General features: G+C 42.3%; 1 protein-coding gene across 1 annotated transcript in view; it reads right to left on the minus strand.

Annotated features, from left to right (window-relative positions):
- Positions 1-14,324, minus strand: part of nox5 (NADPH oxidase, EF-hand calcium binding domain 5) — a 94,593-nt gene that overhangs the window by 41,655 nt on the left and 38,614 nt on the right. The window contains exons 9-11 of the mRNA XM_063066554.1: positions 9,961-10,143; positions 2,414-2,546; positions 432-574 (exon numbers count right to left, since the gene is read on the minus strand). Of these exons, the coding sequence (XP_062922624.1) occupies positions 432-574; positions 2,414-2,546; positions 9,961-10,143 (459 nt within the window). The remainder of the gene's footprint in view (positions 1-431; positions 575-2,413; positions 2,547-9,960; positions 10,144-14,324) is intronic.

Genomic DNA, 14,324 nt, shown 5'->3' on the forward strand with positions numbered 1-14,324 from the left:
TGCTTGAATTTTCAGCATCTGCAGAATTCCTGTTGTTTGAACTTTGATGTCTTCTAATTTCAGATCACCTTAAATCTGTGCCCTCTGGATCTGATCAGCTTAAAGTTGTGTCGTCGGGTTTCAGACAGAGTGTGACAGGATAGGAATGTTGACCTCTCACTCACTGGCCTGGATGTTGAAAACTACATCATACTGTACAATGGAACAAAGGAGGACAAGGACCAACTCTTGAAAGATGCTATTGACAAACACTGCTCACCTTTCAGAGTTAAATCTTAGCACAAAATTCACCCAGTAAGAACTAAAATAGGAATGAATTAACTACAATCATATAATAGATGGGAAACTGCTTTGGAAAACAGTATGAACCTGTGAGCTAAAGTTAAAGCTTTGACAAGGAACTGGAAAACAACACACAGAGCGGAGCAGACCTGGATACATTTCTGATGCTTTTTGTTCCTCAGGTTTTTGGTCAACCTCTTTGGCTCGTTGCCTGATTTTCCAGAGAGGCGGAAGTATTCGTACAGTTGATTGGTCCACTGGCCAAGTGATCTGATGTGAAGCCAAATGGTGTCTGTGGATTAAAGTAAATGCAGACATCACAAATATCATCTCTCTCCCCTTTCATACAAACTGCTATGAGTCAAAGTCATAAAAACCTGCCACTAGATGCTGCTCATTACACATAGTTTGAAATGAAGTCGGCAAAAATATATCACCAACAGACTCTTCTGGGAAGTATTAATGCCATCTCTAACACTGGTAAATGAGACAGTTGTTTGGTCACATTTTTCAACGTTATAGTTATTTTGAGACCAATCGCAGATTGCATATGCAGAGCTCCTTCACCCCCTCATCAGAGAAGTTTAGAGACTCTCTGCAACCATCTTGAACTCACCCAAGCGGTAACAGAGAGCTGGTATGGCAACACAGTAGTTAGTATAACGCTATTATCGTACCAGCAAGCTGGGTTCAATTCCGCTGCTCCCTGTAAGGAATTTGTATGTTCTCCCCATGACCGCATAGAATTCCTCCAGGTGCTCCGGTTTCTTCCAACATTCCAAAAGACATACTGGTGAGTCGGTTAATTGGTCACATGGGTGTAATTGGGCAGTGCAGGCTCATTGGGCTATAATGGCCTGTTACACTTGCTGTATGTCTAAGTAAAAAAAAATGTTTTCTCTTACTTTTCTTCACTCTCTCCCTCTCTCACTTTCTCTATCTCCCTCTCTCCCTCCCCCTCACACTTTTCTCTATCTCTCTCTCTGTCTCTCAATTTCTCTCTATTTATACTCTATTCCTGGTTGGTGCAACTGTAACGAAACCTAATTTCCCTCAGGATCAATAAAGTATGTCTATCTATCTATCTATCTATCTCTCTCTCTCCTTCTCACACACCTTCTCTCTCTCTTTCTCTCCCTACTGTCACACTTTCTATCTCTCTCTCCCTACCCCACCCCAACACTTTCTCTCCCTTTCTCCCTCTATTAATTTTCCTTGGAACCTGGTCCAATGTCTGTTCCATGTTGGTGTTTGTTTGTCATCCTTTGGGTAAGAATTTCCATTTGCCAAACAACACAGGTACATTTTTCTGTTATCAATCAAGAAATCCCTTGCATGAGTTACTATTCGAAACTTTTTTTTGTGTATAACCCCAAAAAATGACAGACAGAAGAGAGACTACTGTTGTTGGAAATCTGAAGCAACACACACAAAATGCTGGAGGAACTCAGCAGGTCAGGCAGCATCTATGGAGGGAAATAAGCAGTCAACATTTCGGGTCGAGACGCTTCATCAGGAAGAAGTAGGGTAAGATGATCAATATGAAAAGGTAAGGGGAATGAGTGAATCAATTGCCTGAAAATGGCTGTTTGGCCGCAACAAAGCCTCTTTTACTTAGGTTAGCCTATCCCAATTTACTTCATCTACCATCGATCTTCAATGGAAGAAGAACAGATACGGAATATGCCTAGATAGCCAGGACATAGAAAGAATGTTTCCAATAATGGGAGAGTTTAGGACCAGAGGGCACCCCGTCAGATATTCCATTAGAACAGAAATTAGGAGGATTTTTTTCAGCCAGAGGGTGGTGGATCTCTGAAATTCACTGCCACAGACGGCTCTGGATGTCAAGTCATGGGGGATATTTCTTGATTAGTAAGGGTGTTGAATGTTATGGGAAGAGGGCAGGAGAATAGGGTTGAGAAGGACATAAATCAGCCATGATTGAATGGCACAGCCAATTCAATGGCCTGAATGACCCAATTCTGCTCTTTTGTCTTATGGTCTAAGAGCATATTCTCACTCCACAACAATAACAGAGTGCTGGAAATGTTCAGCAGGTCAGGCAGCATCTATGGAAGGAGAAACGGTCAACACTTAGACTCTGAGACCCTTCATCAGAACTCCATACCTTGTTGTTCTGGAGCACTGCTGATCGTGAATGGATGCCACTCGTACTTGGCAATCTCTGGGATGTTGAGGTATACATAGTCTCCCGGCTTGTAATGGAAGAATGCTGATCGCTTGATAACTAGATGGGTTACCTACATATCAAAAAAAATTAAGAATTATATTCTTATGAAAGTACCCTACACAATAATTTTCCCTCCAGTCATAAGCACAACAGATCGATTCTGCAGATGCTGGAAATCCAGGATAACACATACAAAATGCTGGAGGAACTCAGCAGGTCAGGCAGCATCTATGGAGAGGAATAAAGTGTCAATATTTCGGACCGAGACCCTTCTTCAAGAATTTCCCCCAATTTCCCCTCCAGTACTTACTTGTGATGTCCATCACACCTCAGGATGGGGTGGGGCGTGGGTGGGTAGATTTTTTTATGCTGTTGTGTTATTGTGTTAATGTGGGCTATATACTTTGTTCCTTAAGGTTGTTATAACCGGGGATGGTAATGGGGCAGGCTGTTGCTACCAATTAAATGTTCCCAATGACATACACCTCAAATAGCCTCTGACAACCAAGTTTAGCTCCTGATATTCACGTGTGGCTTAGCTACTAAGCCCAGCGGGAACACTTCTACTGACAGTTGAAAGGGCAAAGGCAGGTTACTGGAGCCTTAAAACCAGCTGCTTTGGGCAGATGAGACACATCAGCCGTGGTTGGCAGCTCACTGAGAAGGAAAACTCTGATTTCAAACCTCCGCTGCCTTGCCGCTATACCCACTCGTGGGGAAGGCTTTGGGAATAAACCCCGATGGGGAAGTCCAGAGCTTGAGACCTAAGGCAGTGCAACACTGAGTTCAAAGCTGACTAGTAACTCCTGCAGTGTATTGGTCTCTGCCGCTTCTTTCAGTTCATCAGATGCATGGAGAAGGGGAGCTTGCTACATGGGCAACAGCTTGCTTTCCATATCATACTGCCCAGGCTTGTGTACCTAGACACCTAGGGAGCAACATCCATAGTCAACTCTGACTAAGGGAGGCCTTGAGAGATGTATATTTGACTAATCTCTACCCAAAGCATTTCCTATGTTCAGCATTATTTACAGCTTGTCTCTACAGACATGCAATGCCTGGACATGGGTATTGCTTGAGTTATGGCTTATGGGAGCCAAGTGGCACACAGGAATCAGAAAGAATGCAGCATTAAGGAGGTCTGGTAAAACTAAAGTCAATGTGAATCGGGGAATCATAGAACAGGGACAGTAAAGACAGATTATCTAATTATAGACTAACTTTATTTGTCACATGTACATCAAAACAGAGTGAAATGCATTGTTTGTGTCAAATAAAATCAGTGAGGATTGTGCTGGGTAGCCCGCAAGTGTCACCAAGCTTCCAGTACCAATGTAGCATGCATGCTCACGACTTACTAAACTTAACCCGTACACCTATGGAATTATTGATGAAGTGCCTGAAGAATGTGGGCGAGAACACTGTCCCATCGAGTTCCTACAATGATTACTTGTAGCTGGGTGATCCACGTCCAATGACCAAAAACACTTTGCTTTGACCTCGGTACAACTAAGCTTTGCCTCCCTGGTGCCTGGAAGGTACTGACAGGGATGATAGTAGGGACATTTAATAGCCTCTTATATAGGCACATGGATGAAAGAAAAATGGAGGGCTATGTGGGGTGAAGGGTTAGATTGATTGTGGAATAGGTTAAAAGATCAACACAACCTTGCAAACTGAAGGGCCCAAAATGTGCTGTACCGTGGCACAGTAGCATAATGGTTAGCTTTTAAGTTGGAGTTTGATTTGCATGCTGTCTGTTAGGAATTTGTACATTCTCCCCATGACCACGTGGGTTTCCTCCGGCTTCTCTGGTTTCCTCCCACATTTCAAAGACATGCAGGTTAGAGTTAGTAAGTTATGGGCATGGTATAAGAACATAAGAAATAGGAGCAGGAGTAGGCCATCCGGCCCATCGAGCCTGCCCCATCATTCAAAAAGATCATGGCTGATCTGCCCATAAACTCAGCTCCATCTACCCGCCTTTTCCCCATAACCCTTAATTCCCCTACTATGTAAAAGTCTATCTAACTGTATCTTAAATATACTTAGTGAAGAAGCCTCAACTTCTTCCCTGGGCAGAGAATTCCACATTCACCACTCTCCGGGAAAAACAGTTTCTCCTCATCTCCATCCTAAATCTTCTCCCCTGAATCTTGAGGCAATGTCCCCTAGTTCTAGTCTCACCTACCAATGGAAACAACTTTCCTACTTCTACCTTATCTATCCCTTTCAAAATGTTGTATGTTTCTATAAGATCCCCTCTCATTCTTCTGAATTCCATACAGTATAGTCCCAGGCAACTCAATCTCTCCTCATTGGTTAACCCCTTCATCCCTGGAATCAACCTGGTGAACCTCCTCTGCACTGCCTCCAAAACCAGTATAACATTCCTCAAGTATGGAGACTAGAACTGCACACAGCACTCCTGGTACAGCCTCACCAGTACCCTGTATAGTTGCAGCATGACCTCCTTGCTCTTGAATTCAATCCCTCTAGCAATGAAGGCTAACATTCCATTTGCCTTCTTAATAACCTGCTGTACCTGCAAGCCAACTTTTTGCAATTCATGCACAAGCACTCCCAAGCCCCTCTGCACAACAGCATGCTGCAATCTTTCACCATTTAAATAATAATCTGCTCTTCTGTTATTCCTTCCAAAGTGGATGATCTCACACTTACCAACGTTGTATTCTATCTGCCAGACCTTGGCCCATTCACTTAACCTATCTATATCCCTCTGCAAATTCTCCACGTCCTCTGTACAATTTACTTTTCCACTCAGTTCAGTGTCATTAGCAAATTTTGCTATGCTACACTCAGTCCCCTCTTCCAAATCATCAATGTATGATGGTGCCAGAAGCATGGCGACACTTGTGGGCTGCCTGGTACAATCCTCGCTTATTTGATTTGATGCAAGTGGCAAATTTTACTGTATGCTTTTAAGTACATGTGACAAATAAAGCTAATTCTTACCTTTACCTTTATCATTGTTGTAATGTGCATGATCTACGCAGTTCAATACCTCGTCACATCAAGAGTTCTTTGGTTGTATCTCCCAAACCCACCCAGAAGAACAAGAGTAGCAGACCCATAGGAATACAGCTGGCAGGGTTCTCCTCCAAGGCATATCATCCTGATCTGGAAATAAATCTCATTTCCTTTATGATTGCTGGTCACAATGCTGGGATGCCTTAGCTATCAGCACAAAGAATTATCTTCACCAGAAGAACTTCATACAGCTCAGGAGAGCAGCCCATCACCACCATCTAGGGGGAATCAGGAATAGAACAGAGCACAGTCCAGGCCCTTCAGCTTATGATATTTAACCTACTCCCTTCCCTCCCACACAGCCTTCCATTTTTCATTCATCCATGTGCCTATCTAACAATCTCTTAAATCTCCCTAATGTATCTGCCTTTACCAGCACCCATGGCAGCATGTTCCACGAACCCACCACTCTCTGTGTAAAAGAAAAACTTACCTCTGTACTTTCTTCCAATCACCTTAAAATCATGGTCCCTCATATTAACAATTTCTGCCCTGGGTAAAGTATTTGGGCGTCCACTCGATCTATGCTGTTTATCATCTTGTACTCCTCTATCAAATCACCTCTCATCCTCCTTCATTTCACTGAACAAAAATAAATACTGCCTCTGCTGATGACATCACTTCTTTTGAAGGGAAAACGTAAAGAAACTGTGTCATATATCGGCCAACTCTTCAACCTCACATTTCAGGGACAAACAAGGTCCATGAGAGTGATTTTAGGAATGAAAGGGTTAATTTATGCCGAGCGTTTAATTGCTCTGGATCTGTTCTTGCTGGAATTTAGAAGGACAAGGGGGATCTCAGTGAACCCTATCAAATATTGAAAGGTCTAGATAGAGTGGATGTGGAGAAGATGCTTCCAATAATGGAAGGGACTAGGGCCAGAGGGCGTAGAAGGACGCCTCTTTACAACAGAGATGAAGAGGAATTTCTTTAGCCAGAAGGTGATGAATTTGTGGAATTAATTGCCATGGACAGCTATAGAGGCCAAGTCATTGGGTATATTTAAAGCAGATATTAATAGCTTTTTGATTAGTAAGGGTTTCTAAGGTTATGGGGAGAAGGCAGGAGAATGGGGTTGAGAGTGATAATAAATCAGACATGATTGAATGGCAGAGCAGACTCGATGGGGGGATGGTCTAATTCTACTCCTATGTCTTATGGATAAAGAAACTAGGCTACAAAAGATTCTGAATGCAAGGCAAGACCTTTAAAATGGGCATGTTGGCAGACTAGGTCTAAGCATATAATGATGAATAGGATTTAGTATGAGTTAGGGTATTGTGAAGCAGATTTTTTGGATAAAGTTCAGTTCTTCCATAATCATGCACATTCTGGAAAAGTTCAAGTAAAGAGTACTTATGAGCAGAAACATTCTTAGATTTTGCCTCCATTAATAATAGAGATTCCAACATCCTGCAGGGGTTAAGCTTTAAGTCATTAGGCATAGACAAGGGTGAAGACAGAATCAGAATCAGGATCAAGTTTAATATCGCTGGCATATATCATGAAATACTGTACAGAGTATTGTAGATGGTAGTAATGAGAGGAGGGCATGCACTAGGTGATGGGCTCCTGAATGATGGATGCGTCCTTTTTCGATTTATCTTTAGGAGTTGTCCTTGATGCTGGGGTGGCTAATGTGATGATGGAGCTAGCTGAGCTTACAGCCCTCTGCAACTTTTTCTGTTCCTCTGCAATGGTCCTCTGTAGATTGTTCAGGTCTGTGCCATGCAACAAGGTATATTTATACATGGAACAAACATGGGAAATGGGGAAATGAGGAAATTTGGGATGACTGCCATCATTGGCTGTGGTATACAATACAAGAGCATGGATATCATGTTACAGCTCTAAAAAATAGTGGTTAGTCCAAACCTGAAGTATTGTGTCACTACACTCTGGGAAGTATGTGAAGGCTAAAGGGCTGGGGAGACTGGTTTACGCACGTAATGCTCATGAACTTCCTAGCATGCTGCATCACTGTGTGATACCGACCTGCACTGCCACAGACAGGAGGGCTCCACAATGAGTAGTTAAAACTGTCCAACGCATCACTGGCACCAGCCTAACTGCCATCAAGGATATATGCAGAAAGGCCAGCAATATTATGAACCACCCACTCTGCTCATGGACTATTTGTCCCACTCCCATCAGGGAACAGGCTATGTAGCATCCACGCAAGGACCACCAGACTCAAAAACAGTTACTTCCCCCAAACTTTCAGGATGATCAACATCTCCACCCACTAAGCCACCTTTTCACATTCCCCCACCACCAACACTTTATCATTTCCTGTCAGTCACCTTATGTACAGACACTCTGGTACCAACTGTCACTTTTACGTACATGCAATCATTTTGTACACTTACTTCTGGGGACTCTATAGTTTGAGTTTAATGCTTTGTGCGTTATTTGTTCGCTTTTTGCTGTTTACGTGATTTGTTCTTTTTTTCCACAAGTCTGATGGTCTTGTGTGGGAGTTTTCTTTAAACAGGTTCTACGCTGTTTCTTTGTTTTGTGGCTGTCTGCAAGAAGACAAATCTCAAGGCTGTATACTGTATACGTACTTTGATAATAAATGTACTTTGAATCTTTGAATGCAAATAAGCTAATGCTATGTGTTTACATTTATTGCATTTCTTTTTGTGTTCTTTATGTTTGTTGTGTTTTTTTTAATGCTGTATCAGATCTGCAGAACAATCATTTCACTCTCCTGTACATTTGTATACTGAAGAATGACAACAAACAATCTTGAATGTTAAATGTGACCATAATGGAACGGGTGCAGAGAAGATTGAAGGACAAGTCCTGGATTGGAGCATAACAGTTGAAAGGAGAGGCTGTACTTGTTTTCTTTGGAGCACAGGAGGCTGAGGGGTGATATGCCAGTGGTGTACAAAATGATAGGAGACATAGGTGGGATAAAGAGATTATTTCCTCCATTGTGGGGATATTAAAAACAAGAGGGTATATGCTTAAGATGAGAGATAGGTTCCGAGGAGATCTGAGGTGGATTTTTTTTTTTTACAGAGAGGATGTCTGAAATCCTGAATGTACTGCCTGAAAATATAAGAATCATCTTGACACTTAGACCATAAGGCCATAAGACATAGGAGCAGAATTTGGCCCATCGAATCTGCTCCACCATTCCATCATGTCCGACTTATTACCGCTCTCAGCTCCTGCCTCTTCCCCATAACCTTTGACACCCTGACTAATCAAAAATCTATCAACCTCCCCTTTAAATATACACAATGATTTGGCCTCCACAACCATCTGTGGCAATGAATTCCACAGATTCACTACTCTCTGGGTGAAGAAATTCCTCCTCATCTCTGTTATAAGTGGATGTCCCACTATTCTGAGTGTGTATTCTAGTCCTAGCTTCCGCCATTATAGGAAACATCCATTCCATCTAATTCTTTCAATATTTCATAGGTTTCAATGAGATCCCTACTCATTCTTCTAAACTTCAGCAAGTACAGTCCCAGAGCCATCAAACGCTCCTCATACATTAAGCCTTTCATTCCAGGGTCATTCTTGTGAACTCTTTCTGGACCTCCTCCACTGCCAACACACCATTTCTTAGATCGGGGCCCAAAGCTGCTCACAATACTCCAAGAAGCATCTAGACATGTGCTTGCATAGGCATAGAAGACTATGGATCTAATGCAGGTAATTGGGACTAGACCAGGGATTCCACAGACCCCTCAGTCAATGGTAAAGGTCCATGGCATAAAGAAGGTTGGGAACCCCTGGACTAGACACAGACAATGGGTGGTAGAGTTATGATAGACTGAAGGATCTGTATGTGTTCTATAATTCTAAGCTATAAAGCAGCGGAACAAAATAAGAAGTCCAGTTCTCCCGGTCATATATTATGGTATTTCCTCCGCCAACTTTTTTTTTATATAAATCTCAGGTTTATCATTCTGATAAAAACACAAACCCCTGAATTTGCAAAACTTCATAGCAGTGAATCAGTGAGAATTCACTGCAGGATGTCAATACACACCAGATGTGTGTGTTATCAATTATTTCTTTTCATGGTAGGAAAATGCCACAAGGTGACCTACTTGGCATTCAAATCCAAACATTCATTAAAGGAAGGTGGTGGAAGAGGTTCCTACTAGACACGATCAAATAGCCCTCAGTTTCAAGAAAAAAAACATGCAAATTGCTGACTCATTTCTCCCAAAGTTGGCCCAACACTCTACTGCTCTGATCTATTCCTCCATCTTCTTCAGAGACAGAGGAGTGTTGAGGTCCACTTGTACAAAGTACTAGGTGAGATGAAGATGAGTAGGTGATGAGATTAATGTAACAGAGTTTCCATGCACTATTTCAATATACTGATCTATGATCCAGCCTATCCATCTATCCCCATATTTTCATTGAGAAACATGAAGAAACAGCAAAGAGTTGCTCACCTTGGATGGTAGCAAGTTGACCTCCACAATCTGTGTCCCGCCAATACGTGAGACTGTGATTCCGACTATTTTTTCCATGAGAAACAAGAAGCCCGCAGCCACAAACCATTTCCAGAAGTTAGGGCAGTGAACAATTAGCAGACCCCAGACCCAAATATAGCACAAATGAGTCCAATAAAACAGCTGGAGGGAAGACCAAACAGTTAGGGCTGAGTGACATGAGATTCAAACATACAGAACTGATTCAGCTTTTAATTTCATGTCTTTAAGAGAATTGAAAGAAAAAATACTTGCTCTTACACAATGGCTTTTACAGTACTTTGAGAGTTCCCAAAGGTTTTACTGCTACTATCCCACTACCATAAGAAACAAGTTGGCCAAGTTTATAATTAAAGGGATTAGTTTTATTAGCAACATGTACATTGAAACATATAGTGAAATGTGTTGCTTGCATCAATGACCAACACATCCAAGGATGTGCTAGGGCAGGCCACACATGTCACCATGCTTCTGGTGCCAAAATAGTAAGTCCACAATTCACCAACCCTAACCCATACGTCTTTAGATTGTGGGAGGATACCTGAATACCCGGAGGAAACCCACACGGTCATGTAGAGAATGTACAAATTGCTTACAAACAGCAGAGGGAATTGAATTGCGATCGATTTTACAGCTGCCGCTGTAAAGAGTTGCGCAAACCGCTGCACTACTGTGCCTCTTTGCAATAATAGCAAGATAATCTTCTTCAGTCAAAATGATTAAGGGATGAATATTTGGCAGTGTAGCAGGGATACCTTCACTAAAATAGTGCCATAGATGTTCTGCTTCCACTCAAGAGTTCATGGTTTAACATACCATCACATAAACAACATCACTACCAGTACTGCTCCAAAGTGCCTTAATTTCTATGCTTAATTCTTGAACCCTCCACCATCTATCTCAACAATGAAGGTCTTTCCAAGAGGACAACAGTTGACCATTAGTGTCACAGGGAGGACAATTTAATACATGGGCATGAGACAAGCTGATTCGCCTTCACCTGCGGCTAACCTAGTGCGAGATGAGGAACTGCTGCATGCTTGTTCTTACAGAAACGTGGCTCCGGGTCAACATACCATGCATCATCACCTTCGGGCCATGCTACTTAAGGACTTGTGCGAATATTATTTTGTGACTGTATGTGCCATCGTAACTACATGTGCTGTGTGTGACTATATGTACTGTGTTCTGTGTTCCCGGAGGAATGATGTTTCCTTTAGCTGTACGGTTGAATGTCAATTGAACTTGAACTGCTGATCAAAAACAATCACAGTGTGTGTTTATAGAGTCAGTTGTTCAGTGCTATCAGGCTCTCCACTAAAATGGTTCAAAGCTTGCATTGTTCTATACAATCTGGTAGAAAGCTGACAATGTAACAAAGTTAGTATTCTATGACTTGTAAAACACAATCAGCATCTCTCACAGACAACAGCAGTCATTTGACACAACCTTTTTGAATTATCTACCCAGTTGCACAGTTTAATGCCTGATCAGCTGGGTTATTAATGTTGGGGAGTTACTCATGAAATATCTACATATTCCACACAACTCAAACTGCTGTCCTCTCTTTGTAGGGTTGCTTAAATATCCCTAGAAACCTCTGCTTGTTGCTCAGTAATACAATGAGATAAACAGTGCAAGAAGCTGAATACCACATCAGTTCTGGTTACATTAAGATGCCTAAATAGTCACTAAACTGGTAAGTCAATGTTCAGGTTTTGGCATTACCACTGGCTACTTGCAATCACCGTGATGGTGCCGTAACAGTTAATGCAGCGCTTCCTAGTGCCAGCAATCTGCAACCAGGGTTCAATTCCCGCTTGTTGTCTGTAAGGAGTTGTATGTTCACCTCGAGACCATGTGGGTTTCCTCCCACACTTGGGGTAGAGTTGGTAAGATGTGAGTACTCTACATCAGCGCTAGGAGCACTGCACCCAGCACATCCTTGGAATGCATTGGTTGTTGATGTAAATAGGACCATAAGACGTAGAAGCAGAAATAGGTAATTCAGCCCATCGAATCTGCTCCGCTATTTCATCATGGCTGATCAAGTTCCCTCTCAACTCCATTCTCCTGCCTTCTCCCTGTAACTTTTCAAGCCCTGACTAATTAAGAATCGATCAAACTCCACCTTAAACACTTTCCCAACCACAGAAGTCAGGTTAACTGGCCTATAATTTTCTTTCTTCGGCCTCCCTTCTTAACGAGTGAAGTGACATTTACAATTTTCCAGTTCTTTGGTACCATGCCAGAATCAATTGATTCTTGAAAGATCATTACTAATGCCTCCACAATCTCTTCAGCTACCTCATTCGGAACCCTGGGGTGTAGTTTATCAGGTCCAGGTTACTTATCTATCTTCAGATCTTTCAGCTTCCCAAGTAACTTTTCCCTAGCAACTGCATTCATTTCTGTCCCCTGACACTCTCAATCTTCCAGCATACTGCTGGTATCTTCTACGGTGAAGACTGATGCAAAATATATGTTCAGTCCGTCCGTCATTTCCTTTTTCCCTGTTACGATCTCTGCAGCATCATTTTCCAGGAGTCCAATATCTACTCTCGCCTCTTTTACTCATCACATGTCTGAAAAAACTTGTGGTATCCTCTTTGATATTATTGGCTAGCTTACCTTCATATTTCATCTTTTCCCTATTGGTTTTTAAAAGCTTCCCAATCCTCGAACTTCCCACTAACTTTTATTATATTATTGTTTGCTTTTATATTGGCTTTGACTTCCCTTGTCAGACAAGGCTGCATCATCCTGCCTTTCAAATACTACTTTGGGATCTAACTATCCTGCACCTTCCAAATTGCTCACAGAAACTCCAACCATTGCTGCTCTACCATCACCCTGCTAGTGTCCCCTTCTACTCAACATTGGCCAGCTCCTCACTCATGTCTCTGCAATTCCCTTTACTCTACTGTAATGCTGATACATCTGATTTTAGCTTCAATATCTCAAACTGCAGGGTAAATTCTATCATATTATGATCACTGCCTGCTAAGGGTTCCTTTATGTTCAACTCCCTAATCAAATCTGATTCATTACCCAATACCCAACCCAGAATGACTGATGCCCTAGAGGGCTCAACCACAAGCTGCTCTAAAGTTATCTCACAGGAATTCTACAAATTCCATCTCTTTGTATCCAGCACCAACCTGATTTTCCCAATCTATCTGCATATTGAAATCTCCCATGACCAATGTAACATTGCCCTTTTGACATGCCTCATCTTTCTCCAGTTGTAATTTGTACCCATATCCTGGCTACTTTTTAGAGGCACGAATATAACTCCAATCAGAATATTTTTACCATTGCAGTTTCTTAACTCTACCCAGTTCTTAATTCTACAACTTCCAATCCTGTGTTACCTTTTCCAAAGGATTTGATTTCCTATTTTATCAACAGAGCTGCCTCACCCCCTCTGCCCTCCTGCCTGCCGATATGATATTGATACAGTGTGTTTCCTTGGACATTTAGCTCCCAACTATAATCCTCATTCAGCCACGACTCAGTGACGTCCACAATGTCATACCTGTGCTGCAAGATCATTTATCTTATTCCGTATATTACGTGCATTTAACACCTTCAGTCCTGTATTCATCACCCTTTTCAATTTTGTCCCCCTGTTGCATTGCAACCCATCCCACTGATGATAATTTTGCCCTATTATCTGCCTTTCCTTCCTGACAGTCTGGACACTGCACACTGCCTCTGTTTGTATACCAACTAACCCATCCTCAGTCCTATCACTCTGGTTCCCAGCCCGCTGCCAAATTAGTTTAAACCCTCTAGAACAGTTCTAGCAAACCTGCCCACAAGGATATTGATCCCCCTCAGGTTCAGGTGTAACCTGTCCTTTTTGTATAAGTCATACCTTCCCCAGAAGAGATCTCAGTGATCCATACATCTGAAGTCCTGCCCCCTGCACCAGCTCCTCAGCCATGCATTCAGCTGCCAAATCGTCCTATTCTTACCCTCACTGGCACATAGCAGGGGCAGCATTCCAAAGATTACTACCTTGGAGGTTCTGCTTTTCAGCTTTCTACCTAGCTCTCTAAATCCTCCCTTTTCCTACCTAAATTATTGGTGCCAATTCTAATGCACCAAGACTTCTAGCTGCTCTCCTTCCTCCTTTAGAATGCTGTGGACCTGATCCGAGATGTCGCTGGGAGACAACATAGCAGGATTTTTGTCTTGGAACATCAACAATTCCTTCCCACCCACAGATGCTACTCAATCTGCTGAGTTCCTCCACCAGACTATTCATTGCTCGAGATTCCAGCATCTGCAGTCTCTCGGGTCTCTAGCTGATAATTTGC

The sequence above is a fragment of the Mobula hypostoma genome, chromosome 13 (genome assembly GCF_963921235.1).
Source record: "Mobula hypostoma chromosome 13, sMobHyp1.1, whole genome shotgun sequence".
In the NCBI taxonomy this organism is placed as follows: domain Eukaryota; kingdom Metazoa; phylum Chordata; class Chondrichthyes; order Myliobatiformes; family Myliobatidae; genus Mobula; species Mobula hypostoma.